General features: G+C 40.9%; 1 protein-coding gene across 3 annotated transcripts in view; it reads right to left on the reverse strand.

The window, feature by feature from the left end:
• The window catches only part of Mast4 (microtubule associated serine/threonine kinase family member 4), a 594,674-nt gene extending 584,413 nt beyond the window's left edge, over positions 1–10,261 (reverse strand). Inside the window, exons 1-2 of one of the 3 annotated variants that reach the window (XM_035440539.1) lie at positions 9,999–10,117; positions 5,951–6,004 (exon numbers count right to left, since the gene is read on the reverse strand). Coding sequence is in view for 1 of the 3 variants with exons in the window: in XM_035440538.1 (XP_035296429.1) it covers positions 9,999–10,100 (102 nt within the window). In the remaining 2 variants the exon portion in view is untranslated. Of the gene's footprint in view, positions 1–5,950; positions 6,005–9,998 lie in introns of all 3 variants that reach the window. The other 2 variants (XM_035440538.1, XM_035440540.1) reach the window with 2 other exon arrangements.
• Between the last annotated feature and the right edge of the window lie 6,026 nt (positions 10,262–16,287).

The raw sequence follows: 16,287 nt of genomic DNA on the forward strand, positions 1-16,287 counted from the left end.
TAAAAAAATAATGTAGAGGAAATAATCAAAAATGACACCCAACATCAAACTCTGGCACATACACAAACACATACTCACACATACACAGCACAATACACACACATTTTAAAATGGATTCGTGGAATGTTTCTAGGATGCTAGATAGATGTTCAGAAGTTAAGGGCATGTATTGCTGTTTTAGAGAGCCAGAGTTCAGTTCCCAGCACCCACACCAGGTGGTTCACAACTACCTATAACTTCAACTTCACGCATATTGGCCACCTCTGTCCTCCAAGGGCATCTGTACATATGCATACACAGACAGACACATAAATACTTAATTAACAATAAAAATAGAGACCAGAGAGATGGCTCAGCAGTTAAAAGAGAATATTGCTCTTCCAGAGAACTAGAATTCCTTTCCTAGCACCCATTTGACAGGTGGCTTACACCCAGTTACAACTGTGTGTAACTCCAGCCCATGGGGAACTGATACTGTCTTTGGGTCCTCATAGGCACTGCATTCACATCTGAAAACCCACACAGAGACCCATATGTATACACATGTGAAAATTTAAACTAATAATAAACAATAAAATATATAATTAAAAATGGTGTTTATAATCCCAAAGCATAAAAACTTATGAGACTTGATTATGTCAGTGATGGCAAATGCACACAATAGAATATTGTTCATCTATGTAATATTATTGTGAAATATATTTATGTCTAAATATCATCAAGTGAAATAAATGTAGCTACAACCAGTGGAGAACAGTATGTCTTTAGGTTTACATAGAAACACAGAAAACATTCTAGAAAGTTCCACACTAAAGTACTAGCATTATTGTCTTGGTTAGAGTTATCATTGCTGTGATGAAGCACCAGACCAAAGCACCCCAGGGAGGAAAGGATTTATTTTACTTACAATTCCACATCACTGGTCACTATTGAAAATGTTGGGATAAGAACTCAAACAGGGCAGGAGCTGATGCAGAGGCCATTGGAGGAGTGCTGCTTACTGGGTTGCTCTCTGCAGCTTACTCAACCTTCTTTCTAATAGAATGCAGTACCACCAGCTGAGGGGTGACCCCACTCACAATGAGCTGGGTGCTCCCCATCAATCACTAATTAAGAAAATGCTCTACGGGCTTGCCTACAGCCTGATTTTATGGGGCATTTTCTCAATTATTTATCTTTGGTAGAGGTAATAAAAGTAAACATCACTCTTGTCTTTATATCGCTCTCCATTGACTAAACCAAACTTAAGAAAAAGCAAGTGAAAAAGAACCTATCTTTACCTTCTAGGACACAATTAAATTTATATGAGAATGATAATTCGGATAGCTAACACAACATTTTCTATGTAACATCCTATTTGTGTCTGTACTGGGATGTATTATAGTCATATGATTAAGTTTAAACCAAGTAATGGGAGTGCAGATATGGCATACTTTATTTTCCAACTTATTGGCTCTGGCAAGTCTGAAAATTATTCTGGCTTGAAGCAGAATAAAATCGGGCCCAACAACATTAGCATCTTATCTCCATGCTGTTGGGCTGTGCTGTAATCTTTTGACTACAATCTGGAAACCTCGTGGATGAATGGTTCTATTCATCAGACGATCTTATTTGGGGATTAGAAACGTGTGGCATGACTACCACCACCAGCTCCTCTCACAACCAGGGCAGACATCATTAATCACATTTTGTCCAGTGAACCCAGATGTGGCCTCAAAATCCTTTCCAACACAGCTGTCTTAGGCAGCCCCTATCAATCATCTGTTTCAACTCAAGTTGAAATCTATTAGCCATATCTGCTCTGATTACTCTGGCTGGGACATTATTATTTCTTTGACTGGTTCCCAGGACTATGAAGTCAAGGAATGCAACCACTTTCTTTCACAGTCTTTCCTTTAAAACGTTTAATGCATACAAAAGGGTCCTTGGCATGAAGCTAACTTTTAGGTGCCTAACAGTATGTTTTAAAGGGTCCCCATTTCTAGAGAGAAAGGAGGTAGGCAATGAGAGAAGGCACTGGGAGAGAAGACACATATAGCATGTCCGCTCATCTTTAAATCTAAATCTGTCTCTCGGTCTCTGTCTCTGTCTCTCTCTATGTATATCAGAGCTATTTGAAGGATGGGGGTCTGTGGGAGGGGAAGAGACACAAGGGTAGGTAATGAAGAGAGTGAATTTGATCAAATTTAAATAATATAAAATTTAAGTTGAGCTAATTATTGAAAAAAGGTAATCGATTTTAATAAATAAATAATAAAAATGTTCCCTACCCACAGTCCTGGACTAAATAAGGGAACTGTCATTTCCAAAAACCTATGAGATGGAAATTTAGACCTCATCATGCTTTTGATAACTGCGCTTACTTTCTTACTGAAAAATAATAGGATATTAGAATAGAATAATAGAATTTAAAGTACAGTCATAAATATTCACAGAAAGTAAAGTCCAAATGGAATACAGCAAACTGCAATGGAGAACTCGGACCTGGAAGCAGAGTGGTAGAGGAATGATGTTTGAGTTCCATGTCCAAAACAAATCATGTTTCCTTCTAACATCTATCTGAGGAAAATACTTTGAAATCCCAAACAGAGGCTCATGTGTGAGGAATCAGCCTCAAATCCAAAGAAAGACCCTCTCTCCTGTTCTCTCAATTCGCTTTCCCTCCCTTCCACTCAAAACTCTGAAAAAGAAGAAACACTGCATCACTTACTGCTAAGGGAGAAAGAATGGCATAGGGAGAGTTCTGTAGTAGAGGAACACTAAAACAGCAATGCCAAACTTTAAAACAAAAGTAATAATGTAAGACAACTCCCAGACGTGTGTTTCCAGGTTGTGAACACACATAAACAGCTGGGCAGCTTGGAATACACATATCTTAGTAAAGTTGTAAATGCCAAGAATGAAGAGAGTGAGGGAGAGAGAGAACATATAAGAGAATGAGAACTGATTTGACCCTAGACTTAGAAACACTAGATGATAACAAATACTAGGGAACCTTTTCAAAAATAAATTTAAAATTTTTTTTAGTGTGTGTATCATGTACGCACACATGTGTGCCCATTTGTGGTGTGACTGTGGGTGTATGCTTGCTACAGTGAATGTGTGGCAAAGGACAACCTTGGGTGTTGGTCTTCACCTTCTTCTTTGTTTGAGACAGGGTCTCTTAATTGTTGGCTGCTGTGCATGACAGGCCAGCTGTGCTATCAGCCTCCTGGGATTTTCCGGTCTACACCTCCTGTCTTGTTATGAGAACACTGGAATAGCAGGTCAGTGCTACCATGCCCAGCCTTATGGGAAATTCTCGAGATTCACACTCAGGTCCTCAGCAAGTGCTTTACCTACTAAACCATCTTCTTGTCCCTTCTTCAAACTTTTAAGGGAAAAATATATTGAAAAGTATATTCCATTCCTAGAAGCACCAATATTCAATTGTGAGGTCAATTTTAAGAGCCAAAAAGAAAAAAAATACTTTTAATGAATTTACAAGGAATTACAATTTAAAAGATTGAGCCACTTGGGAAATCATTTTAGTTTGAATGAGGGATTTTGGATGCTTTTGAAAGAATTCCTAACAGAATATTTGATGAAGTGTCTCAAGACTTTCATTTAAAAGAGTGAGAAGAGAAAAAGACACACAGGAAGAGAAAAGGGGAGAAAAGTGGAAAGTTGAGCATGTGTTTGTACTTAGCAACTGGAGGCTTGCCGGTGTAGCAATTACTATCTGTTAGTAACTTCTATAAAGTGAACAAGTTTTGAAATAGTTTCCTCTGCTTGGAATTTGGGATTTCAAACTCTGCAAATCAAGCAAGTGTCTTGTCCTTCCTCCCTCTCAGCAGCAAAGACCAAGGGCAGAGAAAGTGATCCCTGCAGATACTCATTGTCTCCAGAGAAGTAAAGTCCAAATGGAATACAACAAACAGAAATGGAGGGCATGGACCTGGCAGGAGAGTCCAGGCTCCTGAGAGGGTTTATGAGGCTCTCATCACTTGTGGAGTTAAGGCACAGGATAGGACACTGCTTGGACAGAACACTGGCTTCTTCACATCGCCACCTAAGAACAGCTGCTGATGTACTTTGGCCTCCTCACCTTGGTACACAGTGTACAACTAGACCATTTGCTTGCAGTATTCTTTTGACCCTGAAATATGTAAATAGAAAGATCTTCTGAGGGAATCCTGGGGTCACCTCGCAAAATTGTCACAGACAGCTTTGTATACAAAGAGCTCCCATACAATTATGATCCCAGCCTCACAAACAGTCCTATGGGTAAGAGACATAATTTAATCTGGTTTTATAACAAAAGAATTATTTGGGATTCAGAAAATTAAATAAAACGTCCAAGAACATTCAACAAGTTAGGTCAGTCAGCCTGATTCCTGAGAACTTCCAGGATTACAAGACTTACTGTTCAGAAAATGGTAATTTCAACTCAGGAAAGACCCTCAACTGGGAACATGGGCCAGGCCAGGGCGATCAGTGGTGAGCATGTGAGCAGAGAAGCAGTTTGAATGCTGGTAACCTTCAGAATGTGGTTTATAAAAAGGACAAAGGCTAGGAAGTTGCAGCACACAACTTGGTCTTGGCTGGGAGGGAGATTTGGATCAGGTTTGTTAGCAGCAATTTGAATGCGGAGAAGAAGTGGACACCTGAGGAGGTAGGAGAAGAGCAAACCTCAGCTAAGCAGCAAGTCTCTCACCTCGGTGTGTTGGAAGGTTGTTAGGAAGGAACACTGCATTTGGAATGAAGAACAGGTTAGAAGGAAAGACGGTCAATCATAAATCATGTGATGGGTCATGCTAAAGAATTTGGGTATTATTATGTGTAATGAAGTTTAGGGTGTCTATTGAAGTCTTTATTGTGATATTTTATGTATATGCAATCCAATAATCCAACCATTTCAAGTGTGCAATTCAATGGTTTTTATAATTTGAAGAATGTAACTATGACCATAAGTTTTTTGTTTTTGTTTTTTGGGTTTTTTTTTTTGTTTTTTGATTTTTGATTTGTTTTGTTTTGTTTGCTTTTTCGAGACAGGGTTTCTCTGTGGCTTTGGAGGCTGTCCTGGAACTTGATCTTGTAGACCAGGCTGGTCTTGAACTCACAGAGATCTGCCTGCCTCTGCCTCCCAAATGCTGGGATTAAAGGCATTCACCACCACTACCTGACAACCATAAGTTCATTTGAGAACATTCTTCCCCTCCCAATATCATGTCTTCTGTCCATATTCAACTATAATCTACACTTTGTCTCTATAAGTTTTCCCTTTCTGGAAACATCTATAAATGGAAGCAAAAAGCATGGCATTTCTGGCTTTTGACTTCTTTCACTTGGTATTTCTGAGGTCCTATGGCATACATCAGTCATTTCTTTCCATCACTAAGTAGTTGTCCCACTGTGTGGAAACACCACGATTTAATTATCAACTAGTATGCTAATGAACAGTTTCTCTGTCATGACTAGTACAACTATGAGAGCTGTGGGGAAGTCTTTATGTAGACATGTTTTCCACCATTTCTCTCAGATGGATATCAAGAAGTAGAATTGCTGAACTGCAGAGTAGCTTTATGTTTAACAATTCAGAAACTGCCAAATTATTCTTGAAGGTTACTGTGCTGTGTTACACTTACAACATTGGCTATTGTCTGTCTTATTTATAACAGTCATTCTACCATATATCTAACTGTGGACTTAGTCTGCATTTCCTCATAACTAATGATAATGAACACACTCTCTTGTAATGATAAGTCTTTCCAGTCGGCCACCCCAAGTTCCACCCTGCCATGTGGACACTTTCTACCTGCTGCCCAAGTTCCACCTGCTGCATTAGGACCCCAAATGACACACAGAGTCTTATATTAGTTTACAATGCTGCTGGCCAATTGACTAGGATTTCTTATATGCTAGCTCAGTCTTAATTATCAAACATAAAACTATTAATCTAAAGACTTACCTTATGGAGACATTGGCAGCAGGCGTCTTCTCTTGCCAGGATTCCATGGCAGCTCTAGAGCAGAGAGCAGAAGGAAGAGAAGAGCAAGAGAAAAGGGACGACTTCCTGTTTCTCCCTGCTTATATATGAGCCTGCCTGCTATGTCACTTCCTGCCTGTATCACAAGACTTCTTTTTACTACATTTCCCAGAATCCTCCTCGACTCCTAGTCCCACCTAACTTGCTGCCTCATTGGCCAAACAGTACTTTATTCAATAATCAATAAGATAAACATACACAGAAGGACATTCCCCATCACTCTCTTGTCCTTTTCACTAATGGAGGAGCCATGAGCAGAAGAAAGACAATATGGTTTATGACTTAAAATCCCATCTCTTTCTGGATGCCAAATAAAGGGCAGGCAAGAGAAGCTGGTTAGACCGTTATTGTGAAGCACCAGGGAGGTGATGGTCTTGTGGGTGGGTTATAACTGTGGCAATGGAGAAGACTATGCATACATTGGGTCACAAAGTCAGCTGGTGGGTTAAATAAGGACTGGGGAGAAGAGAGACATTTAGCTGAATATCCAGATAAGTGCTATTACCATATCCTGCCATGAGTTGGGCTTATTAAAGGAAAATAAGATGGTGTCATTAGAGCTCTGTAATCAGTGCTCATTTCCATCATAGTATACTTTCAGCATCTATTAGATATACAAGACAGACGTTGACTATGTAATTGAATATAAAGATGTGGTACTCAGAAGAGCAGTCTCAGTAGAAATGGAAATGTAAGAGTCATCAGCACAGGCTGGTATTTAAGGCCTTTGGATCCAGGGAGAGAAGGAAGATCCAGGGGAGTGGAGCAGGCACAAAATGGCATGGCACTCCATAAGAGTTGTTTGTGGAGATCAGAGGGGAAATGGAGATAGGCCAAGAGGGGCATCTAAAATCACCTCCAGGAGAGGGTGAGTCCATCCCTACGGTTTATGATGCTGAAGTTACTGGCCACATGTAGTTAAGTGAACGTTGAAAGGTGTATTGTCAAAGACAAGTGTCTACATGTAAAATATATGCTTGGCTGTTGAAGACAGTGTAAAGCATATAAAATCTCATTCATTTTTTAAAGTATTTGTTACTTGTTAAAAAAAAACTTTGGATATGCACTAGGTTAAATAAAACTAATAGTAAAATTAAAATTCACTGTTCTCTGTACTTTTCTAGTGCTGTCACTAGAAAATCTGACATTGAATAAGAGGCTAACACTGTCTTTTAGCCAGCACTGGCACAATGTTCTCTCAATGTCATCCTGATCTTCCAATGGCATACTGGGGTCTCCTGGACAAGAACTTGAATTTATGAGAATTCTGTGGTTATTTGCTACAAGCCTTTCTTAAGATGCAAGGGGCCAGAGATGACATCTATGACTTAGCTGTCATAATCTAAGCCTTGCACACTTTTGATTAATGTTTACATTGTGCACACAGATCTCTATTTTAGCAAAGACAGTTTCACATGGTTCATTTGTTCCTTGCTGAACCAGGAACTACCATGAAAAGTGAGGTATCACTTCCTTGATCTTTACAAGATTTGAGGTGTCCTTGCTGACTTTGAAAAGAAGTCAATCAAATAAATGTCTAAATGCCTTCTTCCATCTGGTTATATATAACTTGATTAAATATGGAGATACTTAATTGCTTAATAAGGTCATCATAGATAGAAACTACTTCATTTTTTTCTTTAACATCCTTAAGATTTTCACATGACATAAAAAACGTGTTTCATAAAATTATTTTCCAATTCCAATTATGGTAAGAGTTTCCCTTATGAACCAAAGAAGTTTCTCTTTACAGATCATAGATAGACACTGCACAGGTGCAATTAGGTAACCTTTCCTGACGTTTGTCCCCAGTGGCAGGGATTAAGGCCATTTGAACATGGCAATCCTCTCAAAGGTATAAAGTTACAGCTTTGGGTTTCCTATAGCACCTATCCTGTAGCGTTTCCACAGACCTCCCTGCATGTCTTTGTAATCACAATCAAGAACTTTCTGAAATGCTTCAGATTAAACTATGGAGTCCAGGGAGTTCATAAAGGGGCTGGTGGATGAGCTTCACATAAGTAGCACCTTGAAGCATTAAGCATTCCTTTTTAAAATATGATACCAGATATCTTGCCTCACCATTAGGCCAGAGCATGCTAAGCATACTGCCATCCTTGCTCAGCATCTCACGGAGGCAGCTGGTTGGCAGCAAGACTCCTGAAGTTGTCTAGCAACCAGGCTTTCTGGTTCTGTAATGCCACCGACTTCCCCATTGCTTTGGGTAATGATAATTAACCTCTGTGGGCTTCCTTCCCCGTTTGTTAAAGAAAGCATGCAGTTCTTAAATACAGTTAGGGTGCAGCAGAGGGTTTATTAAAACACACTGCCCTGCCCTGTCCCCTGAGTTCCTAACCCTTAGATCTTAGAAGAAAATATGAATTTCTGATCAGTTACAAGATGATGCTGACACAACTGATTTAGAGACCCCTCTGGTGATTTCAGCCACCTCCCTTACTATTCCTGTGTGCTGCATGGATATTTCTTTGCAAGCTGGCTCATCTAATGCAGAAGTTCCCTAAAGGTCCCAAACAGCCTGATAACTCTAAAATGGGTTTTTAAAAAGCAGAGTAGTCATCAGAAATGCACGCTTCTCTAATTTTGAGAAATGGAAACTAGATTGTTTTATTAGCATTCGGAGATTGTACATAAAATACACCTTGCCGTTTGGAGAGGAGATAAGTCAGTATTAATTTCTGTTCTCAGTGTAGCAATTACTGCTTATCCATCTAACCATTACATTTCAACGGAAATATAAATTTGGGAATACACGAAGCATAGACTGCTTAATCACTCCCTGCATGGACCTCTGGGATGTGAGAGGTATCCCCCTTAGGTCACATCAGCCTTGTATAACCGTGTTTTATCTTCATCTCTGTTGCAGTAAAACTGAGAATCAAAAAGATGATTTTAAAGCTGCAAGTGATAAAATGATTCTTATTAATTAAGATATCCATGATGGTGAACAGACAATTAATGCATTTCAGCCATAAACCAAGATTGCACACTTCCCACGCTTAAGATGCTGAATCTAGTTTCAAATACAACAGAGGCACTTTGAAATGTCTCAGCCATGGCACGAAGTTCCAGTAGAGTAAGTGCTAATTGTGATTCTGCCAGAGACCTGCTAGCGAAATCTGTAAACAGCCATTCTCTCTCTCTCTCTCTCTCTCTCTCTCTCTCTCTCTCTCTCTCTCTCTTTCTCATCAATATCCGATCTAAAACAGAAGTCTTCCTGTGTACAAAATATTCACTAAGAATATATTTCATTCTTAAGTAATATGGTTCTCCATGACACCAACTGAATAAAAGCTATATTCCCCATCAGAGCCCCCTCCACTGAAATGTGGCTTCTGAAGGTGTGGAGAGGGACAAGAGTGCTTCCAGAGGAGCCATCCCACTGGAGACCAGTGTGCAAGATCACCCCATCTGCAATGCCACAGTAGCAAAGAAAATCAGAAACTACCAAGAAGTACTCCTTTGAAAAGATCTTAAACATAATGCCCAATGCTGGCTGCACCCAGGGTTACTAAGAATTAAAGTGGATAAAGCCAGCCAGGAAAGCGGTTTGGCAGGAAGTATCAAGATCACTTCCTTTAACTGAGTAATCCCCTCTCTAGGAATCCATTCCCAGGAAGTGTCACTGTCACTGACAGATATTTATATTCACAAAGTTACTTCAGCACTTGTTATACAGAAAAACTGGAAAACATAATGGAGGAAGGTTAAATAAACAATGACTTGCCAGGGGTTCTAATTTAGTTGGAAGAATGTCCAATGAAACAGTTGAATGCTCTTGTTGTGATGTTAAGTGAGAAGAAACCAGCTAGAACACATGAAAGCCTGTAGGACCCTGGTTGGAATGTGCTGGCCAAGTCAGTTAAGGTGGAAACAATGGGTTCCAGAGCAAGTCTTCCCCACACTGATCTAATTCTCTGAATGAAGTTTAGAAACTGAAAATTGACAATACCATTTCTTCATTTTTGCAAGTCTCCTGGACAGGAAGAGTAAATTCATCTGGAGAGGCAGGCAGTGAGCCGCAGCTGTCCTTCACTCTGTCCATACAGCACATCTTGCTTGTGGCCCTGCTGACTAAGCAGCTCAGACCTCATCCCAGCATCGGTGCTTAGTTAGAGGACCACCTTGCCGGGGCAGCAATGGCCCAGACTTCTCTAGGGATGCGGTTCCACTGCTCTTGCTTTGTGGCTGGATGACTGTATTTGTTCCTTCTTGCTTCTGTGACAAATCATCATGAATGCAGCAGGGGCTGCAAACAGGATGCACATACCCTCTTACAGCTGGAGGCCAGATGCCCCAAATCACCTTTGCTGGTCTACAAAACACCATCTGCAAGGCTCGTATCTCCTGGAGGCTCTGGGGTGGAATTCATTTCCGTGTCTTTTGTCTAACATCTGGAGGCCACCCTGCATGCCTTGGCCCATGACCCTTCCTTCATGTCATTCTAATCATCACCACATCTCCTGCTACCGTAGTGAAGGAACACTTATTATGACATTGGTCCATGTGAGTAATCCAGGCGGTGTAGCTGCCTTCTCAGTTGTCTCCTCCCCTTCCCCATGTCACCCACACAACTGGCCTCGACTTTTTTTCTCCCAAAATTATCGAATTCCCAATTCCTAGAATAAATCAAATAACATAGCAACTCTGCCCCTTCCCATTTGAATGTGTGTGTGTGTGTGTGTGTGTGTGTGTGGTGTGTGTGTGTGTGTGTGTGAGAGAGAGAGAGAGAGAGAGAGAGAGAGAGAGAGAGAGAGAGAGAGAGAACAAGTTGAGAGATTTTACCCCAATCATTAATGGTGTTTATTTGGAAGTAGCAGAGGGTTGAGAGTTGCAGTGGGAATACACATCCATGGAATCTGTGAGTGCATCCAAAGGGGGTGAAGCAAGAGCAAGATTTACAGATAAACCTGAGGAGGATGACATCAGCCATCTTGAAGCCATGAGCAGTGGTAACTGATGTGGGACAATATCCTTGTCAACATGCTTTCTGATAAGGTTACAGTGCCCTTTGAGCAAGGTTGAGGTTCGAGAAGAGTCTTTGGGATAGTTTCTATTCCGTGCCCATGTGTATGGCCCTGCTTTTATAACCTCTCAATTTCATTGACTGTGGCTTTTGTCATTGTTATTTGTTTGTGTGTTTGCTGGGCTTGATATGCCTGATTCTATTTTGATTCTGACAACATCCACATTTCTTTTCAAATGCATACATATTAGTGATGTATAAAATTATTGATATATGTGCAAAACACTGAAAGGATTGTATCAATCTGTTATTAGCACTAATCATTCAGCCACAGAAATGCATCACAGAGAAGAAGGAAAGAGGAAAGAGGGGTCCTTGAAGGAACAGGCTATGAAAGAAAGAATTCAGAGCATCCAAAGAGATATCTCATCCAGGAGACAAGACAATGTAACAGAGAGAACAAAAAAGGCTGTGCATGGCAACAGCTGAGCCTAGAGGCCTGGTGGTTGAGACAGATAATTATTTTTGTGGATTTAGGCTTCTCTGTGAGCTGGAAATGAGTTCACATGTTCAAATGTGGGAGAAGTGGCCATGCCTGACACCTGGGGAGAAGGAAGAGCCCTTGGGACACTCCTTAAGAATGGATGAGAGCTGGAGTCGGGGAGTGGGGGTGGGAGTTACTGGTTAGGTGCAGCTTAGAGAGAGGAGAGGGGGCAGCAGCGATCTGCATAGTCTTGCTGTCCTCATTCAGTATCTTCAAGAGCCTGAGTGCCAGAGAAAAAGAGAAGGCAGCTAGTATTTGGGCACTCTGAAGGTAAAAAAGAAAGATATTTGTGCAAGGAAGTTTAGGAGCTCTAGGGCAATATTTCTCCTTGTTTGTTCCCTACTTCTCCATGTTTGGGATAAAGAAAGTATGGTACAGAGTGTTAATGGTAGTGTGCTTGCCTAGCTACAAGATCCTGAGCTGCAGTTTCTGAGAGGCTACCCAGGCTCCAGTAGACTGTTCTGTAGCCACATTCCCTAAGAGCATATGAAGTTGAAAGGAAACAATTGTGGGAGGATGGGGAGAACTGGAGGGAAGAATAAGAGAGGGGATTTGATCACAGTGCATTATATGCATATATAAAATTCTCAGACAAAAAAAAAAGCCAGGCTTGGTGTGTATGCCTGCGATTCCAATGTAAGCTAAAACAGGAGGTCATAAAGGTGTTCAAAGGCTACACATCATTAAGGCCAACCTGGGGAGTATAATGAGACTCTATCTAAAAAGAAAAAAGAATAGAAGAAATAGAAAAAGGGGGAAGTCAAGCCAAGCCCAGGAAGGTAAAGTGACTTGTCCCAAGGCAGACCTGGTACATGACATCTGATAGGGTGTGTGACTCAACAAGGCCTCATGGTTGGAGAATAGTACTGTTCTGCAGGAGCAGAATATGAGGCTGTTAAAGCATGGTCTCCTCAACAAGCCAGAGCCACTGCGGTCCTGAAGGAGGGGAACTTCTGTTAAAATGCTAGTTCCTAGGTCATGGCTCTGTTCTCTTGACTCAGAAGTATAAGATGAGTGAGCCAGGAACTTAGCCAGCAGCTCTAGGGATGCTGAGGCTCAGTAAGGGTTAGAAGCAGAGTAGGCAGCATCCTTGTTTTGAGGATGGACTACATGTATCAGCAAGATTAGTGTAGAAATGCCTCAAGGGAGAGATAGACACAACTCCATGTCAAGAGAAAAATCTGAAGTTCTGCAGAAGATGGATAAGATGGTTTGGGTGTGATACAAGATGATAAGTTAGTCTGCATTGTGGGTAGGAGGAGATTGATGATAAAAACAGATTAGAGTCTACAGACTGGATGCTCCAAAAAGCCAACTTTGCATTATTCCCAGGGGTGGCTGCCCACCTGCTGTTGTCTCCTTCATGACCTTCCAGACTCCGACAGCTTGTTGGCCAGAGTCCTTGAACTCTCACTCTCTTTCTCACCCACTGTAACTCATGACTAGTGTGTCCCAGGATGTCATACACAGCTGTGTGAGATCACTACCCAGGACTTGAAGAAGGAAGTTGTGGAGGAGGCAGAGTATGGAGGAGATACTCCTGCCAATGGGAAGGACGGTGAGGAAAACAGGGAGCAGGAGGCAGGCAGTAGGCAGATGAGGAAGAGGAAGAAGTGGGAGAGGAAGAGGAGGAGGAGGGTGATGGTGAGGAAGAGGATGGAGATGAAGATGAGACCAAGACAGCTGAAGATGATGAGCATGATGATGCTGACACAGAGAAGTAGAAGCCCCACCCACGAGGGTGACCACACAGCAATAAAGGAAAGGCTAAAGTCAAAGCTGTCATGACCTAGTCACTCTACTTCCTGTTTCAGAATCTAAACATGGTCACCTTCAAGTAGATTAGCAGGCCACAAGGCCCAGAACAGGCTTTCTCCACACTCCACTGAAACCACAATGTGAATTTGACATAGGGAGAGAGAAGATACCAAATTTCCAAGGCCCTCCTTCCTTTTTCTTAAAAGTAATTTGAAGGGAAAATTTGTATCTTTTTAAATTTACATCTTATAGTTTTGTACATATTGTTAGGTCTCAGTCATTTTTAATGATGTTGGGTGAACAAACCATAATTCAGGGACTTCTCTGTCCTACTTCTGACTTTATGTGTGGTGTGACCTTGTTTATTATAATCTCAAAGGAGAAAAAAAAAGCCTTGCAAAGAAAACGTCAACAAATAAGAACAAACAATTTTATTTCAGGCAGTGTGTGTGTGTCTGTGTGTCTGTGTGTCTGTGTGTGTGTGTGTGTGTACCTAGCTCTGTAATATATGTATATATATATATATATATATATATATATGTATATATATATTATGTATTCAATAGGTGATTGATGATTGGTAGATATATAGATGATAGATATAGATTGATTATGAGATGTTTTAAAAGGTCAAAGATAACAGGTTTCTTTCTTCTGTCCATGAAGTTACTGTGTATTTAATTATTAGCCTACTTGATGTATATATGAAACAATGTACAACAATAAACTAGAATTTTATTTTGCTGAGTTGTTCTAACATCAAGAAGAAGAACAGAAAAACAAAACAAAAACAACCCAGACCTGGGGAAGAGCAACTGGAGACAGCTCCTACCCTTCAGCTACAGCACATTGTTCCTCTTGTTGTAGGAGGTCATAGTCCATATATCTTGTTTTTAAGAATTTACTGAGGTTCAGAATGTACTCAGATTTCCTATTGATGAAACAGCAAAAACCAATAACATTGCCAACCAACTTGTAGGTCTTTTACTCCAGAGTTGGGTGACAACAAGCAGGACTCCTTGACTCTAAAACTGCCAATCATAGGTGTGGGCTGCTCCCAGCTGACAAGGGACCTGTTCCAAAGGATGGCAGGGCTCAAACCCCAAATAGTTGATAGACAAGTCCACATATCTCCTCAGAATAGAAAGTCTCAAAAAAGAATCTGCCCCATAAGACATCTACATTAGAAGTTATTCCACATGGTGGAGATTTGAAGGGAAAGCCTGTTTTGGTGCCTGCATCATTTTGTAATTGGAATTTTTCATAATTTTATTTGCTATTGCTATGAGATGATACCCTGACCAAAAAAAAAAAAAAAAAAAAAACTTATGTGAGAAATGCTTTATGTTAGCTCACAGTTCCAGGTTTCATTCTGTCCCAGCAGGAAAGTCCCAGCAGCAGGAGCTTGAGAGAACAGTCATTACATTTACAGTCAAGAACAAAGAGCAATGAGCTAATACATGACACTCATGCTCAATGAATTAATCGGTCATGCCCATCATCAGCTCATTCTCTCCTTTTCATTCAGTGCAGGATCCAGTCATGAAAATAGTACTGCTCACACTCAAAGCCTTACCACCTCAACCAGGAAATCACCTACAAACAAGTTCACAGCCCAATCTCATCTAGACACACCCTGACTGAGATGCCTTCCCCAAGTGATTCTATATTGTGTCCAGTTGACAATCAAAACTAAACCTCACAAACATATTTGCCTGAAAGCAATGATTGGGATAAGGGTATATCATGGCAATAGAACTTTGACCTACTATGTGTAAGTCTGTGAGTTGAAATCCAGTACTATATACTACTATTACTCCTCCTCCTCCTCCTACTACTACTACTACTACTACTAATAATAATAATAATAATAATAATAATAATAATAATAATCTCATAAAAGTCAACTTAGATTTATGCAAGGCTGATGGCCAAAGAATGGGGGATTTAAACCTCTTCCTCATCCCTCTGTTGTCCAGTCAGCAAATCCTATCTAATCAACTATTTGTCCAATGAACCACTCACTCCTCCCCAATCCTCCATCATTCTTGTCTAAGCCCATGCTACCACATTCACAACCCTGGTTATGTCTGCCTTCTTCCTGCCTCCAGCCTTGTCTCTTCATTTCATGCCCTGGAAATATAATCTTGTCTTTCTCTGTTCAAAGACCAGTATCATCTCATCTTCTTTCATGCCTTCCAGACAGCATCTGCGGTCTGGGCTCCTCATTCAGCAGGTAAGGTTCTCTATGGTCACCCCCAGCCACCACCTCCTCCTTCTTCATCCCTTTTCCTTCCAGCCCCACCCCTTTCATTCACACAACATCCTGCCCCTCTGCCTTTTCTCCCCTGCCCTTTTGTAATACTGTTTCTGCTCCTCTGACCACTTCCCTGGCTTGCAGCCACATTTTCAGCATCAGTTCTGCTAAGATCTTTGTAGGGAATATTCCCTAAACATCCCCTAGGATATTTCATACTTTAAGAGCTAATGAAATAGAACAACAGGATGCTCCCTTGACAAACATAGTACAGCATTTCCCAGTTTCTTAAGACAGAGACACGAACATCTTAGAGTATAATCAACATTCTGAAAAATGAGACTATCTACCTAAATGTCATATGCTTTCAACCTTCCTGGATGAAGTGGCCTTTCTCTGATCCCATAGCACCTTCATACTGCTATCAAAACTGTGATCACATGTTTCCATAACTCTCTGGCTCTCTCATCAGACTGCAAACTGCTTGGCGACTGGAACTCTGTACAAGGCTTTGCATCTTCTGTATCTTCTGCTGACTGTAGCCTATTGAACAATGGGTGACTAAAGAACCACACCCCTGAGCCACTCCCAATCAATTTCTATTGGGGTATGTGTTAAACGGTGATGCAGAACTACAGTGGACTCCTCATTCTGAACAATGACAAAGCTTGTACACTAGACATCCAAACAGGAAATGACTCCTTGGTACCAAAGGT

This window comes from Cricetulus griseus, chromosome 2 (genome assembly GCF_003668045.3).
Source record: "Cricetulus griseus strain 17A/GY chromosome 2, alternate assembly CriGri-PICRH-1.0, whole genome shotgun sequence".
NCBI lineage: Eukaryota > Metazoa > Chordata > Mammalia > Rodentia > Cricetidae > Cricetulus > Cricetulus griseus.